The sequence below is a fragment of the Ranitomeya variabilis genome, chromosome 7 (genome assembly GCF_051348905.1).
Source record: "Ranitomeya variabilis isolate aRanVar5 chromosome 7, aRanVar5.hap1, whole genome shotgun sequence".
NCBI lineage: Eukaryota > Metazoa > Chordata > Amphibia > Anura > Dendrobatidae > Ranitomeya > Ranitomeya variabilis.
This window is the reverse complement of record NC_135238.1, coordinates 67,943,185-67,970,266: the sequence shown is the minus strand read 5'-3', so window position 1 is coordinate 67,970,266 and position 27,082 is coordinate 67,943,185. Positions and strand designations below refer to the sequence as shown.

At 43.9% G+C, this 27,082-nt stretch overlaps 2 protein-coding genes across 7 annotated transcripts; one reads left to right on the top strand and one right to left on the bottom strand.

The window, feature by feature from the left end:
* Window positions 1–790: 790 nt before the first annotated feature.
* On the bottom strand, window positions 791–10,945 carry TMEM186 (transmembrane protein 186). Of its 6 annotated transcripts, none has more exons than XM_077275243.1 (2): window positions 10,818–10,945; window positions 791–1,524 (listed from the first exon to the last, which is right to left on the bottom strand). In XM_077275243.1, the coding sequence occupies exon 2, from the start codon at window positions 1,508–1,510 to the stop codon at window positions 809–811; it is 702 nt and encodes a 233-aa protein (XP_077131358.1). In that variant the 5' UTR covers window positions 1,511–1,524; window positions 10,818–10,945; the 3' UTR covers window positions 791–808. The 6 variants fall into 6 exon arrangements, with proteins under 6 accessions (XP_077131358.1, XP_077131359.1, XP_077131355.1 ...); XM_077275244.1 differs by having other exon boundaries at window positions 791–1,521; window positions 10,818–10,933; XM_077275240.1 differs by lacking the exon at window positions 10,818–10,945 and adding an exon at window positions 9,570–10,255.
* Window positions 10,946–10,947: 2 nt separating this feature from the next.
* On the top strand, window positions 10,948–26,581 carry PMM2 (phosphomannomutase 2). Its single transcript, XM_077275245.1, has 8 exons — window positions 10,948–11,086; window positions 13,353–13,464; window positions 13,603–13,679; window positions 14,798–14,889; window positions 15,203–15,302; window positions 20,975–21,050; window positions 21,181–21,296; window positions 23,934–26,581. Exons 1-8 carry the CDS (start codon window positions 11,021–11,023, stop codon window positions 24,036–24,038), a joined length of 744 nt encoding a protein of 247 aa, XP_077131360.1. The 5' UTR covers window positions 10,948–11,020; the 3' UTR covers window positions 24,039–26,581.
* Window positions 26,582–27,082: the final 501 nt, after the last annotated feature.

Below are 27,082 nucleotides of genomic sequence, written 5' to 3'. Positions count from 1 at the left end.
TCCACCCTGTATAAAGGTTTCTAATCCTCCAATTCTGGACGTGTTTCAGAAATATTCCCCCATGTGTCCTCTCCAGCCTCCAAAACCCTGTCTTTATTGCACATAGCAACCAATCAAAACATAGCTTTCATTTTACTATTGCTGGTTAAAAATTAAAGCGGAGTTCTGATTGGTGAGTCCCGCCACCTGCATGTCTCGCGGGTGTTCAACAGCCGTAACACATGCAGGGATTGCCTAACAAACATCCGAGAGACATGCATATTATTCGAGTACGCTGAGGATGCTCGGATAACACCTTATCCCTGTATGTTGGTTCATCATCACTAGTGTCTATCAATCACAAAGCTAGCAGTGCAGGAAGAGAGGACGGGAGCTGGCGCACAGTAGCCGGAGTTATAAAATAAATATAGTAGATATCCATAGGCAGCCATGAAGGAAAAAGCCTCTGCCATCTGTATTTTCAGGGGTGATATCCAGAGTAGAGCGGAGTTTTGGAAATTGATTGTATTTGACAACTTATTTTAGTTCCCTGAGATGTGATTGACATTGTGGGAATAAACCTTTAACCCTAATTCAGTCAAAGCAGGGTTCTGGAAAGTAAGGACTATGGCTGCTGCTGTGTCTCCGAAGCTGGTCTGACCCAAAGGAACGTTGTGTGCCCAAGTACGGGTAACACATGGGGAGCACTTCATTTTAGAGTAAATGGAGGTGTACATATGAAATAACCAGATGACTCTGAGCTTATTAATGTTACCAAATGTAGGACAAAGTCTGAAAAAGGAGTCAATCGACAAGGCAATGTAATGTTTTATTCTCCAAAAACCGCAGCAAACTTCTCTCTATCCAAGACCAATCCATACCGAGTAGTGAAGTACAGAATATGGGGATCACTGTATCTTGCAAACTGACGGAGAATCTCCCCCTTAGTATCTCCGGTTTCTGAAAGTTGTTTTACATCATTAATTGGAACCAAAATATTTCTTCTGTTTCCCCAAAAAGTCATATAGGAAACCTTCACAGTTTTTAGGTCTTCGTCCACGTATAGCATCCCAATAATTCTACGCAGGTAATAGCTCATACCATACAGCATGACGCCTGCACAAAGAGTGGCTCCAGTGCAATAAACTGCAGCAAACTGGGAGAGTTGTCCTTGTAAATAGAAATAATAAACGGGAGGAAGAACCAATATGGTCAAGGTGGTCTGCAAAAGTTTCATCCTGGAGACCACCCTACAGTATCGGATGCCTGGAAACTTGTAGATTAGTGTAAACTTGGTGGAGTCATCAGTCTTTGTGCTGAGCGGTGAAGCTGTACGGAATAAACTCGAGGTTTCTATCCACTTCTTATTTGTAGAGGACAATAACTGGGAAACATCTGTACGTGATGGGTGAGTAATTCTCCCACAGCCAACAAAGGAGGTTCTGCAAGGCACATCAGATTTACACAACTGGACCGAAAGCGGTTGACATGAAGGTCTGATCCACCAGGATCGAATGATGAGCTGTGCCATGGAGATGTAACCTGCTGGAGTACAAGAACATGGAAGTCACCCACCTCACCAGATACCATTACAACAAAGAGAACTTTCTGCGTTACCTCTCCTCTACCCAACACTAAGCAGAATCTACACCTGCATTATAGAGAGTGTGTCCAGGATTAGACAGAGGTGGCTTATTTCTTCCAGAAAGTACCACGAGTCCATAGATTGTGCCTGGGATTGCCGTATAGCTTTATTGAAATGAATAGGGCTGAGCTGCAATAATACACACGGCCCACCTGCGGACATATTGTCTTCTCGGACAATCCTCTTCATTTTGAACTGACAGCTGAAGTCTTGCTTCTGTTCTTCCTGAATAACAACCAAAACTTAAATGGGATCTGTCACTTGACTTTGGGCCACTTAGCCATTCTGCTACCCCTTGAGAATTTATCAGTCAGGTCAAACCTAGTAAGCCATCTATATGGGCATGTGGGTCATATGAAGTTGAATAACATGATACCTTGATAGCTACGATCCATCGTCTTATTCCAAAAAAAAACCCACGTTTTTCTTAATCTGCAAATGAGCTATTTAGATCTATGGGTGGAAGATTGATCTGCATGAGACTCCCCTTCAGAGCTTAGTTTACATTTTTTGTTTGGCTTTTTTGCTAGGTTCACTAAATGCGCCTAAAACTGATCTGCCATTATGATTCTCCAAGTCATTATGAGTTCATAGACACCAAAGACGTGTAGGTTATTTTTTATCTAAGTGGTAAAAAAATCTCCAAACTTTGCTAAAATATTGCGCAACATTCCAATACCCGTAGCGTCTCCATTTTTCGTGATCTGGGGTTGGGTGATGGCTTATTTTTTGCATGCTGAGCTGACGTTTTTAGTGATACCATCTTGGTGCAGATGTGATCTTTTGATCGCCTGTTATTGCATTTTAATGCAATGTCAAGGCGACCAAAAAAAACATAATTCTGGAGTTTCTAATTTTTTTCTCGCTATGCCATTTAGCAATCAGGTTAATCCTTGTTTTTTTATTGATAGATCGGGCGATTCTGAACACGGCAATACCAAATATGTGTATACTTGATTTTTTTTTAATGGTTTTATATGGAATGGGGCGAAAGGGGGGGGGGGTGATTTAAACTTTTTTTTTTTTTCATATTTTTTTTTTAAAAAAAAATTTAACTTTTTTTTTTTTAAACTTTTGCCATGCTTCAATAGCCTCCATGAGAGGCTAGAAGCTGGCATAGCCTGATCGGCCGTGCTACATAGGAGGGATGCTCAGATCTTATAGATATATCCATGACAAAATGGAAGTTACAAAGTTTAAAAGCAATCTATCAGCAGCTTTTTGCTATGTAATTTAAAGACAACAGGAGATAGAGGCTGAAAGACAGATTTCAGGGAGCTGTCACTTTGGCAGTGTGCTGTTTTGCAGTTTACTTACAATGAGCTGCCCGGATTACAGCTCACAGGACTGCTAGAAGGACCATGCCCCTCCTGTGATAAGCAGCTCACTGTCTATAGACATTGTACATACAGAGCCTGGTGTGGGCGGGGTTAGTTCCTGAGCTCTGCTATATGTTACCTTTAAAAATTCTGACTGTGTCACAATGACTGCACCCAGTAAACTAAGTGATACATTACTGGAATTAGGGTTTCTTTTCCTATATTATGCTGTGCTCAGATAAAGTAGCAACAACTTGCTGACATTCCCTTTAACCCCTTAGTGACGGAGCCAAATTTTTAAAATCTGACCAGTGTCACTTTATGTGGTAATAACTCTGAAACGCTTCAACAAATCCCAGTGATTTTGAGACTGTTTTTTCATGACACATTATACTTTATGATAATGGTAAATCTAGGTCAATATGTTTTGTGTTTATTTATAAAAAGTATCAAAAATTTTAGTAAAATGTTAAAAAATGTCCACTTTTCTAAATTTGAATGATTATCTCTTTAATCCAGATGGTCATGCCACAGCAAACCATTAATAAATAACATTTCCCACATGTCGGCTTTATATCAGCATCATTTGTAAAATGTTATTTTGTTTTGTTAGCATTTTATGAGGTTTAAAAATGTAGCAACAATTTTTCATATTTTCAAGGAAATTTACACAATTTCTTTTTTAAGGACTTATCCATGTTTGAAGTGACTTTAGGGGTCTCATATATTAGAAAACCCACAAAAGTGATACCATTTTAAAAACAGCACCCCCTGACATATTGAAAACTGCAGTCAGTTAGTTTGTTAACCATTCAGGTGCTTTACAGGAATTAATGCAGAGTAGCATGACAGAAATGAAAATGTTTATTTTTACCACCTAAATGCCTCTAACTTCTGAACAGATTACTACAGCAGTCAGACTGTAAGGCTGCTATTTTGTCATGAACTGACATGGCAAACATCAGGACCACACAATCATGATCTGAGGGCACCAATTGGGATAAAGAGGGAGCCCTCACACTCTGTTAACCATTTATAATGATGTAGTCACTACTGACAGCAGCATCTAAGGGGTTAAACAGATTTGGACGGTGCAAACACTGATCATGGCTGATACAGCAAGTTGTCAGCTATAGTGTACAGCCGACAGCTGCTGGATTGTCACCTGTATGAGGAGGCTATTATTCTCTTATACAGTGGGGCAAAAAAGTATTTAGTCAGTCAGCAATAGTGCAAGTTCCACCACTTAAAAAGATGAGAGGCGTCTGTAATTTACATCATAGTTAGACCTCAACTATGGGAGACAAACTGAGAAAAAAAAAATCCAGAAAATCACATTGTCTGTTTTTTTTATCATTTTATTTGCATATTATGGTGGAAAATAAGTATTTGGTCAGAAACAAACAATCAAGATTTCTGGCTCTCCCAGACCTGTAACTTCTTCTTTAAGAGTCTCCTCTTTCCTCCACTCATTACCTGTAGTAATGGCCCCTGTTTAAACTTGTTATCAGTATAAAAAGACACCTGTGCACACCCTCAAACAGTCTGACTCCAAACTCCACTATGGTGAAGACCAAAGAGCTGTCAAAGGACACCAGAAACAAAATTGTAGCCCTGCACCAGGCTGGGAAGACTGAATCTGCAATAGCCAACCAGCTTGGAGTGAAGAAATCAACAGTGGGAGCAATAATTAGAAAATGGAAGACATTCAAGACCACTGATAATCTCCCTCGATCTGGGGCTCCACGCAAAATCCCACCCCGTGGGGTCAGAATGATCACAAGAACGGTGAGCAAAAATCCCAGAACCACGCGGGGGGACCTAGTGAATGAACTACAGAGAGCTGGGACCAATGTAACAAGGCCTACCATAAGTAACACACTACGCCACCATGGACTCAGATCCTGCAGTGCCAGACGTGTCCCACTGCTTAAGCCAGTACATGTCCGGGCCCGTCTGAAGTTTGCTAGAGAGCATTTGGATGATCCAGAGGAGTTTTGAGAGAATGTCCTATGGGCTGATGAAACCAAACTGGAACTGTTTGGTAGAAACACAACTTGTCGTGTTTGGAGGAAAAAGAATACTGAGTTGCATCCATCAAACACCATATCTACTGCAAAGCATGGTGGTGGAAACATCATGCTTTGGGGCTGTTTCTCTGCAAAGGGGCCAGGACGACTGATCCGGGTACATGAAAGAATGAATGGGGCCATGTATCGTGAGATTTTGAGTGCAAACCTCCTTCCATCAGCAAGGGCATTGAAGATGAAACGTGGCTGGGTCTTTCAACATGACAATGATCCAAAGCACACCGCCAGGGCAACGAAGGAGTGGCTTCGTAAGAAGCATTTCAAGGTCCTGGAGTGGCCTAGCCAGTCTCCAGATCTCAATCCTATAGAAAACCTTTGGAGGGAGTTGAAAGTCCGAGTTGCCAAGCAAAAAGCCAAAAACATCACTGCTCTAGAGGAGATCTGCATGGAGGAATGGGCCAACATACCAACAACAGTGTATGGCAACCTTGTGAAGACTTACAGAAAACGTTTGACCTCTGTCATTGCCAACAAAGGATATATTACAAAGTATTGAGATGAAATTTTGTTTCTGACCAAATACTTATTTTCCACCATAATATGCAAATAAAATGATAAAAAAACAGACAATGTGATTTTCTGGATTTTTTTTTCTCAGTTTGTCTCCCATAGTTGAGGTCTACCTATGATGTAAATTACAGACGCCTCTCATCTTTTTAAGTGGTGGAACTTGCACTATTGCTGACTGACTAAATACTTTTTTGCCCCACTGTATCTCAGGTCAGTTAAAAGACGTATTGGCTGTCATTAAGGGGTTAAAGGGACTGAATATTGAAACAGAATTGCGCATCTTGATGGGATGTCCGCTATACACAGGTAATGCCATAAATGTATAATAGATCAGGATCTCATGGGTGCGGGGCCTTGTTGCCCACCGCTATTTGAGCAACGTTTTTTTTTTTTTTCTCTCTACACCTACCTACGCAAAATTTACATCCAATTCCCTCAGCGTATCCAGTTCCAATGACTAATACTGATCTACAAAGCCATCAATACCCTGTCTCCTCCATATATCTCTGAACTAATCTCCCGATATCATCCCTCACAAGTCCTCCCAAGACCTCCTTCTCTCCTCTACCCTTAATCGCTCCTCACCTAATCGCCTCCAAGACTTCTCCAGAATGTCCCCCATCCTCTGGAATTCTGAGCCCCAACACATCCGACTATTAACCACATTAGGATCCTTCAGACAGAACCTGAAAACCCACAGCCTGTAATGACCCCACTGCCTCCTCACCACTACCGGAGCTACCGCTTCATCAACACCGGAGCTGCTGCAACCCCCCAACCTATTGTCTCCTTCCCCACCATCCTGTAGAATGTAAGGCCACAAGGGCAAGGTCCTCTCCCCTCCCCTCTGTATCAGTCTGTCATTGCTAGTTTGCTTACTGTAAGTGATACCTGTAATTTGCATGTAACCCCTTCTCCTGTACAGCACCATGGAATCAATGGTGCTATATAAATAATAATAATAATATACAAATATCTGTTAGCCATTATCCCTGATCTAGTGGAACATCGACTGTGAAGAACAGGCGGCTCCTGCACATGTACTGTATGTACACTATAACTGAGATGTACAATTACGGTAGTTTGCATTAAAGGGCTTCTTTGGTTAAAATAAGTTATAATAATACCACATACAAAAGAGCAATACCGCCACACCATATTGGACTACATATTCCACATACCGTCACACAGCGACCAGACCACATATTACCACCACATAGTGACCGAATACAATACTGATCATGAATAAAAACCATAATACTGACAACACTTATTACCACCAGTAGTATTACACACAGGAGTGATAGCGTACAGTATAGGGTCAGTGTTCAGGTAATACAGGGATCACCAGTGACATTATACATAGGAGCTCAGTAAATAATGTCAGTGTACAGGTAATCATCAATGACATTACATACAGGAGCTCTGTATATAGTGTCAGTGTACAGGTAATATAGTGATCACCAGTGACATTATACACAGGAGCTCTGTATATAGTGTATAGGTAATACTATGATAACCAGTGCCATTATACACAGGAGCTCTGTATATAGCATATAGTGTATAGGTAATACTATGATCACCAGTGACATTATACACAGGAGCTCCGTATATAGTGTCACTGTACAGGCACCACCACCGCTTCACCACCACTGCTCCACCACATTGCTGGACAGATTCATTAGGCCACCGGGACCCACATCTCAACCTCTCCCCCTGCCTTGGGAGCACTGTGGTAATACTCCAATTAACAAGATTCAACACATTTTTTCAGCACCCTTTGTCCCCAATATTGGGAGCAGCAACACTATTTCCCAGCCAACAGTTAAGTCTAGTGAAGTTTGAAAAAGACCAGGACAAGGTCGAAATGCCACTCGCTATTTAACATATTTTTCATTCACCAATCCCGCATTATTCTGATTGTGGTGTAATTTCCTGCACAAGAATTAAATTGTTCACTTTGCATCTACTTGAGTGCAGATGATTGACTTTCTCTACTGTACAGGTGATACAGTGATCACCGGTCACATTATACACAGGATCTCTGTATATATTGTATAGTGTACGGGTAATACAGTGATCACCGGTGACGTTATACACAGGAGCTCTGTATATAGTGTCAGTGTACAGGTAATAGTGATCACTAGTGACATTATACATAGGAGCTCTGTATATAGTGTCAGCGTACAGGTAATACAAGGATCACCAGTGATATTATACACTGGAGCTCTGTATATAGTGTACAGGTAATACAGTGATCACCGGTGACACTATTCACAGGAGCTCCGTATATAGTGTCCGGATACAGGTAATACAGGGATCACCAGTGATATTATACACAGGAGCTCTGTATATAGTGTATAGGTAATACAGTGATCACCGGTGATATAATACACATCAGCTCTGTGTATAGTGTCAGTGTACAGGTAATATACAAGGATCACCGGTGACATTATACACTGGAGCTCTGTATATAGTGTACAGGTAATAGTAATCACCGGTGACGTTATACACAGGAGCTCTGTATATACTGTCAGTGTACAGGTATTACAGGGATCACCGGCAACATAATACACAGGAGCTCTGTATAGTGTCAGGATATAGGTAATACAAGGATCACCAGTAACATTATACACAGGAGCTCTGTATATAGTGTATAGGTAATGCAGTGATCACCAGTGACATTATACACAAGAGTTCTGTATATAGTATATAGGTAATAGTGATCACTGGTGACATTATACACATGAGCTCTGTATATAGTGTCAGTGTACATATAATATACAGGGATCACCAGTGACATTATAAACAGGAGCTCTGTATATAGTGTCAGTGTACAGGTAATAGTGATCACTAGTGACATTATACACAGGAGCTCTGTATATAGTGTCAGTGTACAGGTAATACAAGGATCACTGGTGACATTATACACTGGAGCTCTGTATATAGTGTACAGGTAATAGTAATCACCGGTGACGTTATACACAGCAGCTCTGTATATACTGTCAGTGTACAGGTAATACAGGGATCACCGGCAACATAATACACAGGAGCTCTGTATAGTGTCAGGATATAGGTAATACAAGGATCACCAGTAACATTATACACAGGAGCTCTGTATATAGTGTATAGGTAATGCAGTGATCACCAGTGACATTATACACAAGAGTTCTGTATATAGTGTATAGGTAATAGTGATCACTGGTGACATTATACACATGAGCTCTGTATATAGTGTCAGTGTACAGGTAATATACAGGGATCACCAGTGACATAAACAGGAGCTCTGTATATAGTGTCAGTGTACAGGTAATAGTGATCACTAGTGACATTATACACAGCTCTGTATATAGTGTCAGTGTACAGGTAATACAGGGATCACTGGCAACATAATACACAGGAGCTCTGTGTATATTGTCAATGTACTGATAATACAGTGATCACCAGTGACATAATACACAGGAGCTCTGTATATAGTGTGACTGTACAGGTAATACAGGGATCACTGTAAAGTAGTGTAAAGTGTGCATGTACATGTGATAAAAAAAAGGTGTATCGCTACATCTAGGAAAAACGGATCACGCGCGATCATTAATATAATCTGTATTTCTTGGACAGAGACAAAACGGTCGTCTGCACGTGCCTTTGGGGTGCAGTCATATGGCCATATAACATGGACAATGATCACATCGCAATGCTCGGACTGGCCAGAGGCTCTCCTGACCCGAGCTTCATGTATTTCTATACAGCTGTTGAGCTCTGTCAGGACAGTCATCGGACACTCCATGCACTGCTATCGTCGTCCATGTTTTACGGCCGTCTGACTGATCCCTTAAGGACACCGTTAATCCTGACAAAATTCCCACCTCCAAATTGCTGAAATGCAGCCCCAAACGTACAAGGAATCTCCTTAATGCTTCATGGTTACCTGCACTCATTATTGCACCACTCTCCACCCCTTGGAGGAACACACTGCCTTCTGTCACAGCTATATATTTCACATTTTGACTCTTTAGTTCTGAGCACCTGCTGCCATTTTTCTGCACTCCAATTTCCTATCTTTTGTGCATAGTTGAGTCACTTGGCCTTGTCTCTATGTGAAGGCTTTGGCTTTTTGGTTGAACTTCTTCAGTGAAGACCACTCCTGGCCAGACTTCTCAGAGCAGTAGATGGATGTAGCCAACCCCAACTGGTTACTGCAGTTCTGAGCTGATGGCACTGCTGGGCATCTTCCAATTCCACATGAAAGGATGATGGATGTCATCTTCTACACTAAGGAGAGCTTACACTGCACAATGTTAGACAACCAGTGACGGCCAATCCAGCCTCAAACGCACACTGAGCCATCTGTAGTAGACAGCCATTGTTCTTGGCAGCACACATCCCGTTTACATGGTACCATGTGCTGCAGAGAACAATGATCTTTTCTGTAAGACGGATCATTTTTATGTGAAAGTGAAGTTAGCATGATGTCTTTCATCCGCTGCCCTAGGTTTCTTGGCCGACCGGTACGTCTCCTGGGAGGGACCTTGCCGATGCAGTATAACTACCTTGTCTCTGTGCTCATTCTTGCCATGATGTGCGACCTGTGACATTAAACTGTCTTCCTCACCCTGGTAGCATTGTTTGGCTTTTCCTAGCCCAGTTTAAGCCTCCTACACATCTGTTTCTCTTTCAGTGTCAGCCTACGTATGAAGATGATCAGTATCGCCTGCTTGGTAGAAGCGGTGACTCCGAGCCCAGTGTTAGTGTAGCTGGGAGTGATGCTGGTCTGGAGGTGAACGATGGTCACATCAAGTATTGCTGGGGTAAAGATTTTGCTTTCCTTCATTCGCTTTGTAAGAATAAACTATTATCACGGCTATTTTTGATGAAAGCTCAATTATTTTGATTTAGTTTTCCCACCTGCCTAATACTTTTGCACAGTCCTGTACATAGATGACAGCTGGCTCCTGTACTATGGGTGCAGTATATGTACCCCTCATCTGCCCACAGCCACTGCTAGCAGGACCCCCCTGTGCACACAGGACACTAACTGTGGGTCCCACCATGCTGCCTCCTCATGGTCTCTGGCGCCTCCTGGTGATGTGCTGGGGGAGGGGCACACACTCATTCTACAGCTCAGAAGGCAGTAACATTGTCCCTCCTCCTCACACAGACAGGACTGCTCCGGACCGCTGGATGGACGCACTGTGAAGGACATGCTGCGACCTGGCGCCCAGCGGTGCGGAGAGGTCACCATGACGCTGTGCACGGGCCACACACACCACCTACCTGTCCCCGGCCACACAGGCTAGCACTACACATCCCAGAATGCAGCGCGACCCTCACACCACAGGATGCTTGTGGGAATCGTAGTTGTGAGTGCTGCCCACGTGACCAGGAAGTAGTGATGTGGCCGGAGGACGGAAGCCGAGAGGGGACAAGCCCATTCATAAGGAAACAAGCGCTGCTTGCCGAGTGCTGCTGCTGCTGCCATGGCCGGTGCGGGAGAGGTGCTCTGCTTGTTTGATGTGGACGGCACGCTGACGGCTGCCAGGCAGGTACTGGTACCTCAGGGCAGAGGGTGAGGGCAGTCCTGGGAAGCTTTGGGTGAGTGGTGTAGGGGGCGCTGTAGTCTTTGCCCTGTACTTAAAGGAAACATGTCCCCAGTGAGTTGTTAGTGATGCAATGTGCCTGACTTTTAAATTAAAAATGGCGGTTTAATCGTGCAAAAATCACTTTATATAGTTATATGGCATCTGCTCATTTAGTCTACTATGTATAGAGCTCCAGTGTATAATATCACTGGTGATCCTTGTATTACCTGTACGCTGACACTATATACAGAGCTCCTGTGTATAACGTCACTGGTGATCACTGTATTACCCGTACACTATACAATATATACAGAGATCCTGTGTATAATGTGACCGGTGATCACTGTATTACCCGTACACTATACAATATATACAGAGATCCTGTGTATAATGTGACCGGTGATCACTGTATTACCCGTACACTATACAATATATACAGAGATCCTGTGTATAATGTGACCGGTGATCACTGTATTACCCGTACACTATACAATATATACAGAGATCCTGTGTATAATGTGACCGGTGATCACTGTATTACCCGTACAGTAGAGAAAGTCAATCATCTGCACTCAAGTAGATGCAAAGTGAACAATTTAATTCTTGTGCAGGAAATTACACCACAATCAGAATAATGCGGGATTGGTGAATGAAAAATATGTTAAATAGCGAGTGGCATTTCGACCTTGTCCTGGTCTTTTTCAAACTTCACTAGACTTAACTGTTGGCTGGGAAATAGTGTTGCTGCTCCCAATATTGGGGACAAAGGGTGCTGAAAAAATGTGTTGAATCTTGTTAATTGGAGTATTACCACAGTGCTCCCAAGGCAGGGGGAGAGGCTGAGATGTGGGTCCCGGCGGCCTAATGAATCTGTCCAGCAATGTGGTGGAGCAGTGGTGGTGAAGCGGTGGTGGTGCCTGTACAGTGACACTATATACGGAGCTCCTGTGTATAATGTCACTGGTGATCATAGTATTACCTATACACTATATGCTATATACAGAGCTCCTGTGTATAATGGCACTGGTCATCATAGCATTTCATTCAGTCACGGGTGTCGTCGCCTTCACTGGAATCCCGCGTTTAGCAGGGTGTAAGGTGGAGCCGCCTGCGCGGTGTGTGTAGGGTGGAGCCGCCTGCGCGGTGTGTGGAGGCGCCTGCGCGGTGTGTGTGTAGTGTGGAGGCGCCTGCGCGGTGTGTGTGTAGTGTGGAGGCGCCTGCGTGGTGTGTGTGTAGTGTGGAGGCGCCTGCGTGGTGTGTGTAGGGTGGAGCCGCCTGCGTGGTGTGTGTAGGGTGGAGCCGCCTGTGCGGTGTGGGTAGGGTGGAGCCGCCTGTTCGGTGTGGGTAGGGTGGAGCCGCCTGTGCGGTGTGGGTAGGGTGGAGTCGCCTGTGCGGTGTGGGTAGGGTGGAGTCGCCTGTGCGGTGTGGGTAGGGTGGAGTCGCCTGTGCGGTGTGGGTAGGGTGGAGTCGCCTGTGCGGTGTGGGTAGGGTGGAGTCGCCTGTGCGGTGTGGGTAGGGTGGAGCCGCCTGTGCGGTGTGGGTAGGGTGGAGCCGCCTGTGCGGTGTGTGTGGGTAGGGTGGAGCCGCCTGTGCGGTGTGTGTGGGTAGGGTGGAGGCGCCTGCGGTGTGTGTGTGTGTAGGGTGGAGGCACCTGCGCGGTGTGTGTGTAGGGTGGAGCCGCCTGCGCCGTGTGTGTAGGGTGGAGCCGCTTGTGTGTAGAGTGGAGCCTCCTGCGCGGTGTGTGTAGGGTGGACTGGAGCCGCTAGTGCATGCGCAGTGTCGATCAGGAAAACGTTCATGCGCCATGATGCACAGCTCTCCTCTTGAAACTGCACAAGCGTGGGATTCCAGTGACGTCGGCGCAACCAAGGAAATCAATCAAATTGTGCGGGCAGCGCCAACCGTGGCTGAATGAAATGCAGCCCGCCCCTATGACTATATGAGCAGGCACCATCTAACTATATAAAGTGATTTTTGCACATGATTAGACCACAGTTTTTAATGAAAAAATGCGATAAGTGCTGCACATTGCATAAGTAACAGCACTGGGGACAGTTTACATGCTTAAAGGACTTGGCAGGTTCCCTTTAATTCTCACCTTGCTGATTCTTCCTGTCAGTGGTCACTTTCTCTTGTGGCTTTTATTGACTTATGTCCCAGTGATAGGAAGATTCTGGAAGGTCCGCTGTCCAGAAAATGGCCGATAACCTGGTTCTGCTTTATGTTTTAGAAAGTCACCAGTGACATGGCGGAATTCCTGCAGAATTTGAGAAAAAAAGTGAAAGTTGGAGTTGTCGGAGGGTCAGATTTTGAGAAAATTAAAGAACAGCTGGGAGACGATGGTAAAATACCCCAAACTGCAGATTTATCTATTATCTGTATATTCTCTATATAATTTATTCTTTATATGTCGTGTATCCATCTCCTTTCTGTGCAGACATAGTCAGTAATTTTCTGCACTCTCCATATTTTTATTTCAGTGGTTGAGAAGTTTGACTTCGTGTTTCCTGAAAATGGCCTGGTGGCGTACAAGGACGGAAAGTTCCTTTCCAAACAAGTTAGTATCGTGCCTTTTGGGCATCATTCAGACTCGTGTATTTTGCATTCATATTTGTAATCCCAGTTTGGAAAAACTAGAGAGAAAGGTTTGTCCCTATTCTGAGTTTTGGTCCCATTTTTTTTATTTTGGGTCACAAACCTTGATTCAAAAAATACTGCTGTCTCAATGGGGCTGATTCATTCATTCAAGCAAGTCTTTGGCTGGAATTGTAGAATGGTGCTTTGATTTTTGCTGCAGAATTGCGGTTTGCACTGCTGCGCATCTGCACCTATGGGCTGTGTGCACATGCAGTTTTTGGAGGGAAATGCCCCGAATCTAAAAGCATTGGCGCTGATTCATCAAGACTTTCATGCCAATCTTGTCTAAAGGGTGTGATGGAGTCAGAGGCTCCTGATTTATGAGGAGGCACATGTTTCTGCATTAGGCTACGTTCACTGAGCAATATTTTGTTCAGTATTTGTAAGCCAAAACCAGCATTAATCTGGAGCGTCTGACAAATGATGTGTGCTTTCATGTGCCACGCCAGATATCCTACTCCAGTCCCTGACTGGAGTACGATTTCTGGCATAGGGTACATCGCAGCTTGTCATGAATTGGTATGTAAACTTTTGATCAGGGTCATTTGGATGTTTTGGGTTGTCATTGTGATTTAAAAAGAGAAAAACACAGTAGTTTTTACAATAAATGGCTTCACCTAACCACTAACCATGAGTGGAGATCACTTTTTGATTGTTTTTTTTTTTCCCCTTCGGTGGGGGATAATGGGGGTGATTTATACTTTCAGGACTTTTTTTTTTTCATATTTTTTTTTAGCGCTTTAGTTTTTATTTTTCAAGGTTATTGTTCGCCACCTTAGGGGGACTTGAAAATGCAATCGTCTGATCATCGCTACATAAAGCAGAAATCACAGTCTCCTTTGATGCCTGACCACAGGCATGGTTTCACAGGAGCTTCATAATGACAAGCACAGGGGTCATCAGCAGACCCCCGGCTGTTATGACAACCCATCAACGACCCGTGATCTCGTCATAGGTGCACTGCTAAACTGAGAAAATGAAGCTTGTGTATGTTGGCGCTTGTTAAATGCCGCTATCAATAATGGATTTCATTCACAGAGCATCCATGCCCACCTGGGAGAGGACTTGTTACAAGAAATTATCAACTACTGCCTGGCCTATATTGCTAAACTGAAGCTACCAAAGAAAAGGTTGGTGATAATTGTGCAATTACATTGTTGAGAGGGAAAAACCCTAGAGCCAGGTATTCGATGACTGTCTATAGTGAATTGTAAAAAGTCCCACATACGATGCAGTTTTGGTACATTTTTATAATGTTGTTTTTGACCTTTGTGCCCCGTCATGTGCAGCAAGGTGGTTGGAGCTGTTCTGGCCTTGGCTTTACTTGAGCCTTTAGCGCTTGTGGTGATGTTCTTGGCATATGGGATGTGTGACACGGCCTCAGTTCTTAGGAGAGCGACTTTTTTATCAGATTCTGAACTTCAAGGTATTTTGTAATTTCAGGGGAACGTTTGTTGAATTTCGGAATGGTATGCTGAATGTCTCGCCCATTGGAAGGAACTGCACCCAGGAGGAACGGATTGAGTTCTATGAATTGGATAAGGTTGGTGAAACACTTTAATAAAATGATCAGCATCATTCAGACCCCAGTCACTAGACTGGAAAAAAAATAATTCAGATTTCACAGGTCAATACTCGCTTGTTTTATCGTCTTGGGAAGTGAAGATGTTATTGTCAGCTGTCCTGATGGACACAAGTCTGGAGACACTGGCTACGGTATGGGACTGGCAGCCAAGTGTCGTTTTTCTCAAGTCATTGCCATAGATGTTGAATAGCGTGGCACCAAGCAGGTGCAACCATGACTTCATTAAATTAGATCACACATGAGCCCTGTTCTCACAGTGCGTGTGTTTCCCTGGTGGCCTAGGGTAGAATAAAGTAGGGTCTTGTCAAATGGATTAGTCACCTCTGCGGGCTCGGGCCATGAGGGCTTCCCTGCGGGCTCGGGCCATGAGGGCTTCCCTGTGGGCTCGGGCCATGAGGGCTTCCCTGCGGGCTCGGGCCATGAGGGCTTCCCTGCGGGCTCGGGCCATGAGGGCTTCCCTGCGGGCTCGGGCCATGAGGGCTTCCCTGCGGGCTCGGGCCATGAGGGCTTCCCTGCGGGCTCGGGCCATGAGGGCTTCCCTGCGGGCTCGGGCCATGAGGGCTTCCCTGCGGGCTCGGGCCATGAGGGCTTCCCTGCGGGCTCGGGCCATGAGGGCTTCCCTGCGGGCTTGGGCCATGAGGGCTTCCCTGTGGGCTCGGGCCATGAGTCCTGCTATGCCTTTTGGTTTACTCTGAAGCTGAACACAATCTACACTTCATATAAAAAAATAAATAAAGAAAAAAAAGATATTCCACTTCTCTTTCCTACGCTGTTATCAGACAGAGCACTTAGCCCAAGCATTAAGAAAACAGTTGGGGTGATCTAGTGCCCCAGGTCCCCCAGACTCTAGACAATAAGGGTAAGTTCACACCTGAGAGATTTGTTTTGAAAATGTCTGCAGTTTGCCCCATTGACCTGAATGGGGTGTGAAGAAATCCATGCACATTCTGCAGAACCAACCCCATTTACACGTATATAAAATGGGTATTTCTGCAATACATCTGTCATGTGTAAATCACCAGAAGGCTGCATTCACACAGCCCGATCCTGGTCACTAATTGTGTGTGTGTGTGTGTAAGCCGTTCGATGGGCGTTTAATAGCCTGTTTAGACCAGCCACCCCCACCTCCATGCACAAAGAACGATTGTTATTACAATTATTCTGTGCGCATATAATTGTATCTTCATTGGCAGCAAATGTTCATGTTTACACAGGACAATGTGCTGACGAGAGTGATTTTTAATCATTTCATCCGAAGATAGCGCTGTGCTCCTTCGCCTGGTGCTTGGCAGCCTGTCTAAAGGGGCTAATATCCAGAAAAGAGTGTTCCTATGAACAGTCGTTCCCCCATTATCAACCAGTGTAAATGCAGCTGAAGTTGCACACACTTTAGTATGACTTTTTGTCTTAGAGTTCGTCTGGTCATCCACAAAAAATCGCTCTTATTCACTGCTATTAGATGAGAAAAGTGGCTCAGTCGGGAGATTACGAGCCTTTATGTAATCCATGATGTTGTCATTGTGACTGGAGACAAACAACTGTTAATAACATTATTAATAATATTACTACACTTCAGTAACAGATGTGATGAGCCGGCAGATGAGCTCTGTCCCACCGGCCGCAGGCTGGATACACAGGCAATCCCAATGTACCATGTTCTGCCGAAATTCGCCTCATGTAACAGGAGTTTTAAGCCCTATTCACACATAGATTAAATGGTATAGAATCTGCAATTACAGTATGAAGCAATGCATGTGAATTAGAACCTATTTACACGCTGCGGTATAAGGGTATGTGTCCACATTCAGGATTACATCCGAATTAGCTGCGGATTGAACGCTGCGTACAACCCGCAGCGTCCAGATGTTACAGCATAGTGGAGGGGATTTTATGAAATCCCATCTCCACTATGCGTTAAAACACGCATCCGGCGGCCCTGCATTTACGGACATGTGGTAAATCGCAGGGCCCTATGTATGGGGTGCGGCGATTCCGGATGTGTGCCATGAACACATCCGGAATCACTGAGTACAGAAAGGGGGCGACGCTTTGGGTGGAGCGGGTTTTCTGCTCCATCCAAAGCGCCGTGATTACGGACCGTGGACACACGTCTGTAAAATATTTCTAAGGCAAGGTCTTTTTTTTTTTTTTTTTTTTTTTTTTTTTTTACCCTCAGCGAACTAGTAATTTTCTGGGTTGCTTGAGTAGAATTTCATTTTCTATGCAGAATATAAACTGTGGTGCCAGCAGTGTGCTTCATTTTACATAGCCATAGTCAAATTAAAAGATTCTGGTTGCCTATATCGGCCACAAGGGGGCGCCTACCCCATACATATACCACTGCCAAAACTATGAATACATGTACAGCAAACTCCCCCTAGTGGTGGCTGTAGAGATCACTCCAGTTTTAGGAGAGGGCACAGTTATAATGTAACCAATTAGTGATGAGCGTACGTGCTGGGATAAGGTGTTATCGGAACATGCTTGGGGGCTGACTGAGTGTCTTAGGCATTCTTGAAAAATACAGCTCTTGCAAAAATGAAGAGACCACTGCAAAATGTTCAGTTTGTCTGATTTTTCTCTTTTTTAATCCTATTTCAATAGGCAACAAAAGCACTTCAATTTGTCAATAATTACATTATATACCCAAGACGAAAAAGGTATGAAGTGACTATAAGGTATATGAATAAAAAAATTATTTTGATACAACAATTAAAGTTGAATTTAAAAAGACAGGAAAAGGTTGGGCGCAGGGCTGGTGCATAGTCCTCTTCTGGGAAGCATTCCTTCTAATGCTTATACTGTGCATTGCCTTTGAATCAGGAGTACTATTGCCCCCTAGTGGGCTTTTTGTAAATGGCAACCAATGGGAATGTATTCCTCTTAATTTAGGTGATCTTTAACCCTTAGCGTTTGGTGACTTAAATACTACCCGTCACCATCCCATCTAGCAGGCTATTACTGATTAGATATATTATACTGCTCCTATTGCTACGTGACTGCATTGGTGTTTAGTTTTTTCTGAAAAGCACCGCATTAACTCAAGTAGTTGATCATGAGACTTCATAGTCCATACTGATACTTTTTCATTTAGCAGGTTCCCATATCTTTTCAGAAAACACTACCTCAAATGCAGATAGTGTGTGCCTTCCCCACTGACTGTACCATTCCCTGATGTTCATTTGGAGGTCCTTTTTTCCATCCTTTTCCAGTCTTTTTAAATTCAATTTTAATTGTTGTATCAATAAAATAATTTTTTTTATTCATATACCTTATAGTCACTTCATACCTTTTTCGTCTTGGGTATATAATGTAATTATTGATTTTTCTCTTTATAGGTATATTTTTGAGTAAAATGTAAAATTGTTCTGTTATTCTATAGACTTCTTACAACATGTCATGTATTTTTTTTTTCCGAAAAGGAGAAATGGTCAAAATTAAAAAAAATAAAAAACCCAGTGCTTTCAGACCTCAAATAATGCAAAGAAAACAAGCTTCATAATCCTTTAGAAACAACAATACTAATGTTTTAACTCAGGAAGAGTTCAGGAATCCATATTTTGTGGAATAACCATGATTTTTAATCACAGCTTTCATGTGTCTTGGCATGCTTTCCACCAGTCTGTCACACTGCTTCTGGTGCAATAATGTAAGCAGTTCTTCTTTGTGTGATGGCTTGTGACTATCCATCATCCTCTTGATTACGTTCCAGAGGTTTTCAATGGGGTTCAGGTGTGGAGACTGGGCTTCCCATGGCAGGGTTTTGATGTGGTGGTCTATTAATTTTTGTCAGAGCTGTATGTTCAAGTCCCTGCGGCTGCATGTGTTGCGGCTGTCAAACAGCTGCAAGACTTGCAGCCGTGGGGACTCAAACGTATTTTTCGAGCACTTGGTTAGCCCCGAGCATGCTCAGATAACGTCTTATCTGAACACGTTCGCTCATCACTATAACCAATCTGCATGGCTGGTGTTTTTTATTCTTTGCTGCATTTAGTGATTTCTCACCTTAAGGCCAGAGTCACGCCTGCGTATGGCATTGGATGCGATATGCTAATGACACTCGCCTCCAGGTCTGTTGCGAGTGTGAGGCGACTGTCCGTGCTGTGGCTCTGATCCTCACATCATAGAATCACAGCACCAGTCGCCTCTATTGCCGGCAACCGAGGGAATCATACTGCACTCGGATGACATCCAAATGTAGTGCGATGCCTCACACGCACCCATAGACTTATATGGATGTGTGCGATACGATTGTCAGATGCAATCACAGCATGCTGCTGAATCGGCGTGAGAAAATAATTGCTGATTGAGCTGCACCGTAGGTTTAACATTCAGCCGAATGCAATCTATACTCCCCTCCTGCACGCCACTGTGAGGATGTGACATTGTGGAGTCCTGTGACTGCTGCAGATTCTGCCTACAGCCTGTACGATTTCATCACAGCGGATTTCTGCTCTGATGGAATATAAATCCAAAGCATATAAAGGACAATTAAAATCAAGACAAAAATAACATTAAATATGAGTGTGAGACCAAGAACCCCAATCACCAGAGACTGACCCAATAATCCAGCATGCGGCATTAATGGAAACAAATCCTCAATGCTGTGTTTAGTAACGCTAAACAGAGGTAAGAAAAATGGAGAACAACTTCTAACCAAAATGCGGCTCGAGAATAGAGTTGTGAATTTTTCAAAATTCGGTTACAGTTCCGATCGGCAGCGAATATTGTTTTTGCAATTTTCGCCAAACGTCATTGGAGTCAATGGGAGCAGAAATAAACTAATATGTTCGGAACCGATCATCAAACACAAATAGGGTACCAATATGGCAAACTCAGATTCAGCGACCGATCCCAAACCTATTCACTCAACTCTACTCAAGATCAGACATGAGAAATGTGTCAACCCCCAGAAGAAACTAATGCGAAACGCTCACTGAGGGTTGTACCTCACCGCCCAGGCTGTCCCAACACCATCTTGGGTATTTATTGAGCATTACTGTGATGTCTGCTTCTATATTCTTTGGGTTTGTTTATGTATTGGAAGCATCGTATTATACAGCAGGCCATTTGTAGGCATTTCTGACAGGATATAGGTCACGGTGCAGCCTTTCAGCAGCGCTTATTGCCTGCCTCGGTCACGGGACAGAACAATGTCACATCACACTTTGGGATCAGCAGCGCCAACATTGTTGGAAAGGCAGTGCTGTTGGAGGTGAGTATACACTGTTTTGTATTTTATTTATTTTTTCTATGGTGTCCTGAATTGATTAAGATGGGATTGTCCTGTATTGGATCAGTTAAGTACTTGGACAATAGCAGCTGTAATGTCCACCATTCCAGCGCTGTTGGCACTGGCCCTCCCGGAGATCCTTGCAGCCATCACGAGATCCCTGCAGCCAGTCAGCAGCCTGTAACTGACACTCGGAGGAAGTGATCGCGTGAAGAAGGTTCTCCGGGAGAACCAGTGCCGACACCACTGGAGCTGCCCCCGCACCGGAGGAGAGAATAGCTCTGGTGGAAATAGGGAGAAAAGGGTGTCCCAGTGGTGGAGAACCCCTTTAAGGATTACTAACGGCAGCAAATCGATTTGATGACTGATTGAAAGTTCTTCTCTTTTGGTTTCTTAGAAAGAACATTTTCGAGACAAGTTTGTTGCAGATTTGCGTAAGGAGTTTGATGGGAAAGGTCTTACGTTTTCTATAGGTAAGGTATGAAGCTGTCGGTCCGGCCCGGCAGGGAGAGAACTGGACAGAGTTCTGGTTTCTGTTCTGTACGATGTGGAAAGGGGTAAATGAGGTCACAATCTGACGGTACCTTTCGTTTCTATGAACAGGAGGTCAGATCAGCTTTGATGTGTTCCCCAATGGTTGGGACAAGACGTACTGCCTAGGAATTCTTGAGAAGGAGGCCTTTTCCCAAATCTACTTCTTTGGAGATAAAACGATGCCGGTGAGTATCAGTGTAGGTTTCTTGAAGTCTGCCGAGTCATTTCAGGCACATAACACTGTATAATTTCTGTTCGTACACTACATTCATCTTTCACTTCACAGAAGAATCAATAATAAAAGACCACAGACCACATCAAAGTTGCCTGCAGAGAAACCAAGATCTTGTAAGAGCCAAGGGGTGGAAAATTTCAAATGAAACCCAATTGCAAAAATAATTTTTAAATCCGACTACATGTATTTAAAAATCAATAATCTGTTACCAAAAGTGGCCAACCAATTTAGTTAAGTCCTGGTAAGAGAAAGGGAGGCTGACTCCATAATCTGCTGCACTGTAACATAATATTTGGCATAACCATAGTCGGGTGTCCATGAGCGGAACGCTTCCATCACGTGGCCCCTCCGTGCAATATTTCAGCTTTATCTGTCTCCTGTGGGATTGTCACCAACTAGTGATTCCCCTCATACACAGCAGGTTCTGCTAATGACAGCCATGTTTAAAGGGATCGGGACACTTTCCCAGGCCCCCAAACCACCACCAAGTACTTATTACTATCTTTATAGCTTTCCTAGCGAGCCTTTTTTTTATTGACTTATTGATTACTGCATGCGCCCAAAACAATTTTATAACTGTGAGGACGAGTTATGGGAGAGTTGTTATTCCCCAGACTAATTGTCCAACTAATCAGGTTATTACACCCCTGTGGACATGAGTAACTTAGTTTGCAAGAACTGCACCACTACTGACTCTTTGCAAATCCCTGACAATCCAATACAAAAAAAAACAAATGGCGCTACCAGGTGTGGTACCCCAGAAATGTGTAAGAAGTAGAGGAAGAGTTTACTGCTCATCGCAGGCACAACACAAAGCATACCTCGGGAGGCGCTACTGACTATGGCATAGGAATCGCAATATAAATTAGTGCATGGACTTTATTGACACATGCGGCACGTTTCTACATCGGCTTTGGGTCTTCACCAGGCTCCTTTCTTTAGATTTTGATGCTCAGGGAGGCAACAGTGGCACTGGACTCCACCAGCCATTACCACCTGTTCTGCAAATCTTGCATTCGGCTGAGTCCCACATCACCACAGCCACCCTGGGCATGCGAAGAGCAGCAACGGAGCACGGGTGCATGCGCCCGGCCTCCCCATTGCCAGGAAGGCTGAGATTTGTAAAGAGTCGATGGTGACGCCGCTGTTGCAAGTCATGTTCCACCTACACTGACGTGATAACACGATCCATGAGATGATTAGTCGTGGGGGTGCTGGTTTCTCCAGACTAGTCACCCACTAATCAGAATAGCGCCATCACTGTTATAAAATATTTTTTGTCATATGAACAAATCTTAAGCAGCCCACTGTATAGTGTTACTGACAGGTATAAGGATAATACATACGTGGTGGCGATTTGTGGGCCTGTGGATGCTGTCTGGCTCCTTTTTAAATTACATTTGTTCCCAAGCACAGAAGATTTTTTTTAGCTAGTGGTGAGGGTTCGTATAGTCGTAATGTAGATTATTTTTTTTCTTTAATTAGTTTCTAAGTACAGAACACCAAACCCCCATGTAGATTGAATTAAGATGTCGTTTGTATTTACACCAGAATGCCCCAACGGACCTTGTGTTTCCTAACCAAAACGAACCGCCTCAAAGGCATATAGAAGTGTATTTGTTTGGGTCCGGGGCCGGTCTGGGCATCGCAGTCTTTATACGGGCCATGAAACACTTCAGTGTTAGATTTGGAAGCTAATGCTGGTTACCTGCAGTGGCCACTAGAGGGAGTGTCAGAACTTACTGTATATTGTAATATCTGATGTCATTAATAACAGCGCCCTCTAGTGGTGACTTGCTGCAGAATTCATGTAGTGCAGGGAAAAGACAGTATACATTTTACATGCTACAGGTCAATGTGGGTGTTGTGCAGATTTCTTTTTTTTTATTACAGGAGATGTATATTTGTTAAAATCTCATCCCCCTATCAGCTACAGTTTTTTTTTTGTTTTTTTTTTGCGGGGCCGAACAGCTGATTATCGTGAGCGCTCCAGGTATCCGGGTTCCCGAGGCAGCTATTCAGATGAACACGTGTCCGATCTGTGACCATACCCTTAATATTCTCTTCCCTGCCTGAGTATCTGAATCTCATAGCCTATTGCTTAACCCTATGGCACCTACTCAAATGGCACCCTGATAATTCTGCCTCATCACATTATAGTGCGGAGGTACAGGGTCCTTATTAGCAAGATGTTTAATTAGAAAATAACCTATTATTTATATCAGATTCTTGTGTTTAATTTGGCATAACCTATATTAAAAATAGAAATCTTACAATTTTCACACTTAGAGACTAAGTTCCTATTGTTTCAGGAAACAACACCTGCACATAGCCATAATAGTCGGATCCTGATCCAGTCTTTTGTATTGAAGCATCTGAGTGTGTGAAAATGTCATTGTGAAGGGAGTGGGGGAGCAGGTCAGCTGTGATTGGTGGAGACCTTCCCATCTGTAATCCTCGCATACACAGGAATATAATCACTGTACAATAATTGATTATGGGACGATCATGGAACGACGGCTGAAGCATAGGCCTGAATCCCCATTGTGCCCGGTGCTGGCTCTAACCCCTCTCGCTTTGTTTTCAGGGAGGTAATGACTATGAAATCTTCACGGACCCGAGAACAGTTGGCCATTGTGTGACGTCTCCTGCAGACACGCAGGCCATTTGCACAGAGCTGTTCTTGCAGTAAACCATTCTACATGAAGGATAGTGATGATCCCGGGAGAGATGACTGGAAATCGTCCCTTTAGTGGTTAATGAATGGTGACGGATTCATTATTTTCTCGTGATTGTGGAGCAGCTCTCACTTTTAGTGAATGATACTTGTAATTCCTCCAGTTTTCAGCCTGCCATCTTCTTCCCGTCATGTACATGGTCAATGAGCGGCGTGTGTGCTGGCACTATACATCTGCTGGCCATCACCCACACGAGGTCCTTCCAGCTCCAGAAGGTGACTCCGCTCCTGAATACAGTTTTGTATAGATGACGTGTTCCCGTTGTTTGTGATTTGTTACAGCAGCAGTGTTTCTGCAATACTTGGAGACAGAACGTTACAGCCATAGTCGGCCATCGGGGATTTACAGTTCTGGTCTGGAGAGGAGACCCGCACCCTTCGTATCTCCGTTGTGTCCTCTCGCTGGGTACTAGAGGGGCATAGCTGTGACTGTGTGCAATGAGAAAAGGGCTCGGATACACCTGAATGTAGGGAAGACCACCTGGTAATTACGGCGTTCATGGTTACATGGTCGGTGTATCTAGCGCATTGTCGGTCACGTTTATTGGCAGGAATGACATTTTGGGGATATTCCTGTGGAAATATCCAGGGACCTCCTGTCCCTTCTTACCTTGAGAGCCACATTTAGCTCTGATAGATGGGCGTGGGTCACGTTCAGCAGGACTCCCACCGCTTGTACCATAATAACACCCAAGAACCCCACAGTCCTGATATGACGGCCCAAGCTTTCCTATGGAGCACACCGAACCCTTGTGCCCTCCTCCCTTATAGGCAGAACACTTACATCCAGGGGTCCCACTTGTGGCATTCTCGCATGGAGCACATTCACACCCAGCGTAATCCCCCTCTAACTGGCAGTATCATCCCATCTCCAGTTTACTAGAATGATCTTTCCCAGCATACACTCCCCCAGATCTGCTGTGCAGGGCGCATCACAATAGTCCTCACCTGAAGACCACCTCTTTGGGGTTATTTGCTAAGCTGCCAGGAGCCACACATCATGGGTCCATGAGCCACCGGTGGGGGCCCCTGCAGTTTTATAAAAGGCAGTGAAGTAATGTCTCACAGATGGTATTGTACAGGTAACTAACATTATAGAGGACTGCTTCTGGCTACAAGCCAAGGAAACCATATTGGCCAGATCCTATTTAGTAGCAAGGAAATAATTCACCGACACTGGTTAGCTACAGAGGTTGTGCAGTTGGAAAAAAACCTGTATCCTTAGCCGTATACCTAATGTAAGTACATAGAAATAAATCCTCTTATTTTCAAGGGTGTGATGTTCTGCAGCCGCCAGCTCCGGTCCGCACAGCACCGCTCCGGTCTAGGTTTGACACAAGTGAGATTCACGTGTTGCATCGTTATCCGCGCTGTGTGTGCAGGGAGATGACCTTCATTTCCTAAGGTGAGACAAGGCCCTTCTCTCACACCCAACATATAGACAAAGGGGACTGGCTTAGCAATTGACATGAGGCAGAAGTGGTGCCGTGGCTGAGGAATGGCGCATATTCTACAGCAAATATTCGGGTAAGGATATTCCCCCTCCCACACCCTGTAAGAACGCCTGTGTAACAAATATTAGATTTGCTTTAAGGCCACGTTCAGTATTTGGTCAGTATTTTACATCAGTATTTGTAAGCCAAAACCGGGAGTGGTGCATATGTTCCTATTATACTTTTCCTCCGATTGTTCCTCTCCTGGTTTTGACTACAAATACTGATGTAAAATACTGAACGTGGCCTAAGAAGGTGCCTTATAGTAGTTCATAGACTGTTTTAGATTTCTAAGGGCTGGTGATAGGAATCAGATCATGGTCCGAAAGCTCAGCCATATACCAATGTTTTTCTAATCTACAAATGTCTTCACCTTTTGATTAACGTTTTATTACCTTGTTCTGATCCCAAGTTCCAGCCTGTATTTCTGTTCAGAGTGGCCTTATTTTCTTACTGGGAAGAGTCATTCGTAGACCAAGCACAGGATTGTAATGTGGAATATAAACTCTAGCAGGTAACCTATTGGGCCGTGCTTGCAGTCAGGTTGAGAACCGAGCAGAATGTTGAATACAGCTGTGAAGTGTTGTCAGGATCATTACAGAATACATATGCTGTAGAATTTACATGTCATGTGACCTTGGAAATAAGTGTGTGCAACCTAAAAAATGGTGAATATGGACATAAGTTATGTCTTACCCACCAGCAGATTAATATATTGAATGTTTACCTTTTTGTTTTACACAAGTGTTTAATTTTTTAATGACTTGTTCCAAAATGTTAAGTGTTTATTTTCATGATGTGTCAAGAAGGAAACCAGTCTAGAATTCGGCTAACTAGGACGTCCACAAATTCTTACGTCATGTGCTCCATGTTGGGGTATTCGCTGACATTAGCAGTTTAAAGAAATGACAGATGGTTATAGACGTCACCGCATGATGATCAATTATTCGCTCGTTTTTGTTATTTGCTATTAACCACAATTGTAATAAATCTAAATACATTTTGTGTCTGAGTGTATAGACTAACGATATTTTTCAAAGAAAAAAAACACACAAAATTGATCTTGGCTTAAGTTGGAATATATGCAGCACATAAACGCTTGAGAAGCGGCAGCAGCCTCAGGCCATTGAAGAGACCCATGCTATCTCCCAGCGGCGATCTAGTGGCAGTAGTCGCGCTGGTGGAGCCAAAAGTGTTCAGAAGTCCTCAGGTCGTAAAACATCACCGGCCAGGAGGGACCCCCCACTAACTACAGTACCATGAACCATGCATCTGGGTAAGTGATCTACGTGAAAGTTCACTTAACCCCTTCATGACCTTGGGATTTTCCATTTTTCCGTGTTCGTTTTTCACTCCCCTCCTTCCCAGAGCCGTAACTTTTTTATTTTTCCGTCAATTTGGCCATGTGAGGGCTTATTTTTTGCGGGACGAGTTGTACTTTTGAACGACATCATTGTTTTTACCATGTCGTGTACTAGAAAACGGGAAAAAAATTCCAAGTGCGGT

What these genes read in the sequence shown, in the direction of transcription:
- PMM2 (XM_077275245.1), top strand. Translation starts at nt 11,021, where the DNA reads ATGGCCGGTGCGGGAGAGGTGCTCTGCTTGTTTGATGTGGACGGCACG. An exon ending in GAAAGTTCCTTTCCAAACAA is followed by an intron (nt 13,680 to 14,797) that starts GTTAGTATCGTG and finishes TTTCATTCACAG; the next exon opens with AGCATCCATGCCCACCTGGG. An exon ending in AGTTCTATGAATTGGATAAG is followed by an intron (nt 15,303 to 20,974) that starts GTTGGTGAAACA and finishes TTGGTTTCTTAG; the next exon opens with AAAGAACATTTTCGAGACAA.
- TMEM186 (XM_077275239.1), bottom strand. Translation starts at nt 1,813, where the DNA reads ATGAAGAGGATTGTCCGAGAAGACAATATGTCCGCAG. An exon ending in AGAAGACAATATGTCCGCAG is followed by an intron (nt 1,525 to 1,776) that starts GTGGGCCGTGTG and finishes CTTGTACTCCAG; the next exon opens with CAGGTTACATCTCCATGGCA.